The following is an 8,055-nucleotide window of genomic DNA, read 5'->3' on the forward strand; positions in this document are numbered from 1 at the left end:
CATCACATGCTGAGATCCTCCGAGCCCAAATAGTTTGACGTTACAGGCCAAATAAAAGAGTGTAAATGGCGTAAAGCCCATCCCAAACCAAACCAGTTAAAGTGTACTCTAACAAGTAACAACACAATCAAATTGATTGTATTGGCCATCATCTGGTCAATACAATCAATTTGAAGAGATCGATCACCAACCTATTCACTTGTTATGATTTAATTGATTTTACTTATGAAAGTCGCTTCGAATTCAATTGTAACGGATGTTTATCATAGACCCGGTAAAATGTTTAAAACCGAGTCTTACCATAAACCTATCAATATGAGGAAGAACTTCAACCCTCGTCGTGCAGTAGCAACATCGACATCCATGGCTGCACGTAAGTCTCTCATTGATACGGCCAAACCACCACATTTTCGAATAGAAACGAGGTGGCCTGAAGCATTTAAGAACAAAAATCAGTGAAGTGAAAATTACGGCTTTATTCAATCTACAAGGATGATTACCAGAGCATTCTGTCCAATTTAAAAGCATTCGTTCTTCAAACCGAACCAGAAGTCCCAACTTCTTACCTAAACCCCAATAAAAATAAGAAAAATACCAACTGCCTAAAACCTCACAACTAAGAGGCATCCCAAAAACAAAAGCAAAGGCTTGCATCATCCCTTTTGGTTCTCCCGACCCTGCTTAGGCCTCAGCAAACCTACAAAATTGCAGCAACAAATCGTATTCAAGGCCATTTCTGTGCTGAGTAAAACATTAAAAGAAACCCAAAGTAATTGCGAATGAAGTGGTATAAAAAAATTACCCGAGCTCAGAGAGCCTCATGTGAGCTTCAGCATAGTCAGCAAAGAAGGCATCTTCATCCTGAAAAACAAAAAGGTAAATTTAACAATCAGTTTCAGTCTTGTACGTAATGGAAAAGCACGCAGAAAAAAAAAAAAAAAAATTACTGAAGGCACGCACCGCAGCATATTTTTCCACAAGAGGGCGGAAGACAGGGTCATCCAGAAGAGCCTTGTCACTTGGAAGCATTAGAAGACCTTCCTGGTCTCCACCAAGAAGCACCCTACATAATCGAACAGCATTCTACTTGACTTTTGTAGTTCAGTGCAACTAGACATTTGAGAACAGACAGCAGAAAAACAGAACTCACGTGAAGTAGGAGTTGTCAAAGATAAGGGGGTTGGGAGTCCAAGGTCCTTCAAATCCAGATCGCTCCTTGTGGCACCTTCCCTGCAATATGCAATATAACCATTGAGTATACAGAAACCAGCATTGTACATGGACAAATCAACAGGATATGAGTTACCAGGGTGTGACCACCGGAGAGAGCAACAATATCCTTGTCGCTGAGGCCCATGGTTTTGCTGAAGACATCCCTCAAATGATCAGAACCTACAGCATTTCAACAGTAAATTTTAATTCAGTCAGGACATAACATCATCACCTACATACAAGAGAAGCATAAACCAAAACAATGAGATAAGGTCATGTCACATAATATATTTACCCTTGGTAGCATCAGGAAGACGGCCCTCTGGGGGTGGCTCGGGGGCATCCTGGCACAACAAGAGGTATATCAATACAACAAGATGATGAAACAAACAAAACATATACAATGCTTAAGTTAAAAACTGAACAAAATCACATAAGCAGCAAAACAAACACATCATTTTGAAGGAAAATACAATCCAGCAAAACCGTAAATAATTAAAACAGAGGTCACGAACATCTATCAGAAAACCTGAGGTCAATAATATAATGAGCAATTACTGGAAACGAGTACAATCCAGGACTAACAAAACAGATGAAAATTTTCTTTCTAAATCAAAATAATTCAAAATAAACGACTTTCGAACGCAATACAATCTTCTACTTCGAACACATTTGAGGAGTTGAATGCGAAGCACAATGATAACAAAATAATCAATTGACCAAACGAAAACACAAGAAAGATCGAATCATCCCAAAGGATAATTCAAATACAGAGTAAAATACAATTTATTCGTGGTAATTATATCTAAATATTCAAGGTAACTAAATCAAAATTACAAGCTTAACCAAATCTTTGGAAGAAAATCAAAGCTTACTGACCTTCCTTCCTGGGTGGAATGGGACATCAGGCCCACCAGTAATCTCAACAGCAACAACACCGGCCAACTACACCAAAATTAAAAACAAAAATTACAACAAAATTATAAAAATCAAATAAATCCCCATTAAAAATTAATATCTGGTTTATTGTTTCCAATCAAACAAATCCCAATTAAAATTTCATAGATAAGATTTTGTTAGCTGTTTATATTTGAATTACCTGGTAGAAGTCAGCGTAAGAGAGAATAGGGAACTGTTGCTTGATGGGCTCCAAGAGCCTGACGGCGATGTCGAGGCCATTGTTGGCCCCGTGAGCTTGCTCAGCCGGGCACCTCATGGTTCCGAACGGCCCTCCGGTCTTCGTCTTCGTATCGTAAGTTCCAGCCGAATGCCATCTGCACCCCACCACACACAATCAAATCTCACTCCCACACCAATCACGCGCAGAGCAAAGTACCTAGAGAGAGAGAGAGAGAGAGAGAGAGAGAGACGTACGCAATACGAAGCATGAGAGGAGCACAGTTCTTATCGGCGATCAGACCTCTGAGCTTCCTCCTGGCCTTGTCGATAGCCGTCTTGTACTCTTCGCTCACGGTAGGGTAGCACTTCCCCATGGTCAAACGTCCTGCAAGACAGTAAAACCACCCAAAAAATGTCAGATCGGAATTCCATATCGGCCGATAAGCGAAAATCCGAAGCTCAACCGGCTCTATCGGAGCCGATTTTCCGGCTTATCGGCATTGGGAGAAAACAACAGAAATCGGACTCGGCAAACGGTGCCGTTTCGATCTTCGAGAGAGTACCTTCCAAGCTGGTTGTAGGTTGGTGAGAGAAATGTAAAACCCTAGCAGCGATGGAGAGTGAGTGGCACGGGGAGAGCACAAGCTCTCTGGCTGATATAGGCGGGCTGTGAGGAGGATAAGGTTCTCACAGCCGTTGGATCTTTTCGTGATCTTGGGGCTGGATTTGTCTTAAGGGTTTGGACGGTTCGATATGCGGTGGCGATTGAGGAATTGGTGGCTGGTTTAAAGCAGACTCAGCCAGTCAAGGCCTGATTAGTTTCAGATTTCCTGGATTGGCAAAAAGATAGGTGGGCCCGCCTGAAGTAATTTCTGAGGGACTGTACTAATTCTTAAATGACTAAAATACCCCTTTGTGCGTTCGTCGAACGTGGGAAGCTAATAATTGATTTTTCCTCACAAAAAAATAATTGATTTGAAAACAACCTTTCTGTGCCGCCCATGGTTTTCATTTCTCGTAATATTATCTCAGATTCACAGGGAAAGAATCATTCTCAAACAAAAATATATTCTCAAAGATTATAGACTTAACATCTAACAATGGTTCGTTGTACGACTTAGCTTAAATCTCATTTTCTAGTCTCGTTGTACAAAAAATATTTCTATGGTTTTACAAAATTTCTTCTTAGCTCAACTTAAAAGGTAGGAAAACACGAACTATAGAAATGTAAATGTAATTAAAGTAGTATGTAGACAAACATAGGATACCGAGCCTCATTTAGAAATAAAAAAGATTTATGCTATTTTTGTTACGTGACAGCATTGAGTAACGCAATAAGCAACCAAATAAACATACCACGTTTTTAAAGTTATGGACAATTTTTAAATTCTCGACATATTTTATACAATACTGAATTATTCAATCACTTAACTCTATCACATAACGATCACCCTCTTCAAATTTCATTATTTAAAAACGGCTATATCGGAAGATAATTGGCGTTACCAAAGTTTTTCGGTACAGCACACAAATTGCATGCCAAAAAAGCGCACATATGGACAAAAATAAAAATGTTTAGAAAGGGAAGGCAATGAGGATGTAAAATTGTTCAAAAAAAAACGTTACGGGAAGCAAGAGTAGTGTGACGTGGGGTGCCAAAGCGTTGGCTACCACAGAAGGTTATTTTGGTCATTTGAAATGGTTCGGGCTCTACCGCAAGTGTGAACGCACTTCGCCTCGGAAGATTCCATTTGCATTTTTGATAAAACCACCTAGCGCAAGAAGATGAATAAGTCACCCCCTTAATCTGATTGGCCGGAAGCAGTGCATGTCCTCGCCTGTATTGTTTTTCCTACTGAAACTATTCGTACCACGCTTCAAATCTGTTGGTTGGCGCGCTTGCCGACTACCAATAAAAAGGTGCCACGCGGTGAGCCTGATAGTTGGGTGACAAACCACCACGTGACAACAACCAGCATCGCACTAGTATGGCGCTTCACACGTTGGATTGGAATAAAGAGAATAAACAATTGAAGTCAAAACAATCACGAGCGGTAGCTATCTCAAGACTAAGAATGGCAATTTTTTACACGATCAATTAGTCCGACATGAAAAATGCGAAAATAACAAATTTTGAATAACCTAACGAGTTGGGTTGTTATTGAATAATATATTAACGTGATGGATCGTTATTAGACCACATATTAAGAGCTAAGTAAGATATCGTTTGTCAGATCTAGACATTAAGCATCGCAACTTCTTGCATGACCTTTTAAATAAATACCCAACGATACGACCCATTAACAAATCGGTCATTATTGGATACCTATTAAAAACGCGTTATAATAATTGGTTTTAACGCGACATGACCCACTAAAATAACCTATATGATACGAAAACGACAAACATAATCCATTTACCAAGCCTAGTTGAACCTCATCAAGTTTTCGTTAGACTTTTACCATCGTTTCTATATTATTATTTACTTTTTATTTATAAGATAATTGACAAGCAAGTAACATGACTGTTTTTAGTGGGAAAAAGAAAATTAAAAAAAAAAAAAAAACCAATGATTTGGATTCACACGATCCAAGCATATGAAGCATTTTCTTCTAATATGAAATGGAATATACCATTGTGTCAAATAGTACGGATTGTCACAAAAGCTAACTTAATGTGGACCCTATCGCTGCGATCCTTTTCACATCAAATCAAATTTTAATCATTTTTTTTTCTTAGTAAGTTAGAAATTTAAATTCAAATTTGTGAATACAAATTTTTGTGATATTAATTCATTATTTTGTTTTTGAATTTAAGTAGAGGTAATGTGACAATCCATTCCAAATTTTACGTTTTTATTTTATTTTAAAAGCGTGAATTTACGAAAATGTCCTAGAGGCAAAGATTTTGACTTACGTTGACCATCGTCTAGAGAGATGTATGACTTATTCTTTTAATATATTCTCGTAATACTCGTTGGTGTGAATGCATAGGCGAAAGTCGTTTGCGAGTCCGGATTATAACGGTATAGTTATGGAAGTTTGAAAATGGTTATTTAAAGTTTAATAATAAATTATTTGAATTCCCACGTTATTGGAAAATGGCCAATCAGATTTTAGGCACAAATAGGAAGGACCAATCAAGTATAAGGTCAATGAACCAATTAGAATTAGAGGGAGAGGGTGAGACCCAATCAGACAAAAATAAATAAATAAATAAAAAGCGGGAAAGCTTCCCGTGCACCCGTGCCCAACCCTGTGTGACCACCCATTTTCCAAGGCCGATTCCGGCCAACTCCGATGGAGTTTTTTGACACCACCACCACCATCTTGAAGCTCTCATTCCCCTCTACAAAACTCACCCAAGAACCACCTTGATTAACCATGGTATATGGCGGTTGGAGGCCACGAAAGAAGAGTCACTACACTCTGATCACGACGGAATGTTATCCTCTTTTATGTAGTCGCTATAACTTGATGTCTTCCTCGTGTATGTATTTACATACATATCTCTCTTTAATTTTGAGTATTCTACATTTAATTGATGATTTTAAATTTCGATGACGAAATTTTCTTAAGGTGGGTAGATTGTGACAACCAATTCCAAATTTTACGTTTTTAATCCTGACCCATAGGGGATCACTTCCTGGGCTCGCTCCACCACCATAACACGATATTGTCCTCTTTGGGCTTACCATTCCCTCACGGTTTTGTTTTTAGGAACTCACGAGCAACTTCCCAGTGGGTCATCCATCATGGGATTGCTCTAGCCCCCTTCTCGCTTAACTTCGGAGTTCCGATGGAATCCGAAACCAGTGAGTTCCCAAAAGGCTTCGTGCTAGGTAGGGATGAGAATATACATTTAAGGATCACTCCCCTGGACGATGTGGGATGTCACAGGTAATGTTAAGGAGATCAAAAATTTAAATTAAATTTTAAATCAAATCATTTATGATTAAATTTTAAACCAAATAATGTATTATTAATAAAATAAAATAAACACGTTAATCAATACTTAAATAATAATCTAATCATCAATCATCACATCATCACATCATTTGGTTTTATAAATTTGATATTCCTAACATTATTCTTTAAATATATCGTTATATAAAAGAAAAATTGTTAAAGAATTTATTTTACTATCCCCTTGACATCATTTTTGTGACATCCCACATCGTCCAGGGAGTGATCCTTATATGTATATTCTCATCCCTACCTAGCACGAGACCTTTTGGGAGCTCACTGGCTTCAGGTTCTGTAAGAACTCCGAAGTTAAGCGAGAAGGGGGCTAGAGCAATCCCATGATGGGTGACCCACTGGGAAGTTGCTCGTGAGTTCCCAAAAACAAAACCGTGAGGGAATGGTAAGCCCAAAACGGACAATATCGTGTTATGGTGGTGGAGTGGGCCCGAGAAGTGATCCGCCTCGGGCCGGGATGTGACAATTTGGTATCAGAGCCTAACCCTAGTCGCGAGTGTGCCAACGAGGACGTCGGACCCCTAAGGGGGGTGGATTGTGACATCCCACATCGCCTAGAGGAGTGATCCTTATATGTATATTCTCATCCCTACCTAGCACGAGACCTTTTGGGAGCTCACCGGCTTCGGGTTCTGTAGGAACTCCGAAGTTAAGTGAGAAGGGGGCTAGAGCAATCCCATGTTGGGTGACCCATTGGGAAGTTGCTCGTGAGTTCCCAAAAACAAAACCGTGAGAGAATGGTAAGCCCAAAACGGAAAATATCGTGCTACGGTGATAGAGCGGGCCCGGGAAAGGGTTTCGCCCCGGGTGGGGATGTGACAATTTTATTCTTACTTTGCTTTTTAAAATACAATATGCACCATTTCGTCACATGAAAATCTATTTTGTCTCATGTTGCCTAGTTTTATTAACTCCATTAAAAATAAATAAAAAAGTTGTTTTATTGACACTCCACATTTCTATGAAAATACCCCCATCCAAAATATTCCACTAAAATTCTGACTTTGTCCCTCATTTTTCTGAATACACCCCCACCCTCGTACAGAAGTCAACAAAAAACAATCCCAATTATACGGCCATTACCCCTGAATAATGTCATCGTTGACATCGGCACGACCGACAACTCCCATGCAGTTGATAACAACCTATCACCTCAACTCATCCAATTAGATAACCCTTCAGCCCCATCACCTCCGTCGTGGAAATTTGTCATCCAACACCCAAATTCGCCCACTTTTGCAGTGGAATAGTGGAGGATGTCGTTGCTTTCATAAGATTGTGGGGTGTTTTAGTTTAGTTCAAATAGGGGTAAAAGAGAAATTTCATGTGAAAAAATGAAAGTATGGGGTGTTTTCTTAAGATTGTGGGGTGTTAATAAAAATTGTGTGTGATGTGAGCGCTTCAAATTGTTTTGATCTTTCCCAATTATCCTAGCCGGAACTTGTACGCAGCACTTATACGGAGGCGCATGCATAAAGGTTTGGAACTCTTGGATTTTACCTACCTGGCGATCAACTGCTAATGTCACTTCAGCGTACGGCATGCCACATAGTATATTTTTCACAAGCAGATGTTGAAATTGTACACATCACTAGGCAAGTTTCAATCTTTTTCCGCTTCCATTTCAGGGATTTTCTAATTAATATTTTGTGTTGAAGTTTGATTGAACTTTATTTGGGTGTTTGATTCTCAAGTTGGATTGCCACCTGGGTAATCATAAAAAAATGGATTTGGTTTCTGATTA

At 39.2% G+C, this 8,055-nt stretch overlaps 1 protein-coding gene across 1 annotated transcript; it reads right to left on the reverse strand.

The window, feature by feature from the left end:
• Window positions 1-456: 456 nt before the first annotated feature.
• On the reverse strand, window positions 457-3,034 carry LOC137742201 (L-ascorbate peroxidase, cytosolic-like). The gene is made up of 10 exons (XM_068481993.1): window positions 2,895-3,034; window positions 2,587-2,716; window positions 2,312-2,486; window positions 2,092-2,157; window positions 1,508-1,556; window positions 1,307-1,392; window positions 1,151-1,230; window positions 961-1,063; window positions 803-861; window positions 457-697 (listed from the first exon to the last, which is right to left on the reverse strand). Exons 2-10 carry the CDS (start codon window positions 2,703-2,705, stop codon window positions 682-684), a joined length of 753 nt encoding a protein of 250 aa, XP_068338094.1. The 5' UTR covers window positions 2,706-2,716; window positions 2,895-3,034; the 3' UTR covers window positions 457-681.
• Window positions 3,035-8,055: the final 5,021 nt, after the last annotated feature.

Source organism: Pyrus communis, chromosome 8, assembly GCF_963583255.1.
Source record: "Pyrus communis chromosome 8, drPyrComm1.1, whole genome shotgun sequence".
Lineage (NCBI taxonomy): Eukaryota > Viridiplantae > Streptophyta > Magnoliopsida > Rosales > Rosaceae > Pyrus > Pyrus communis.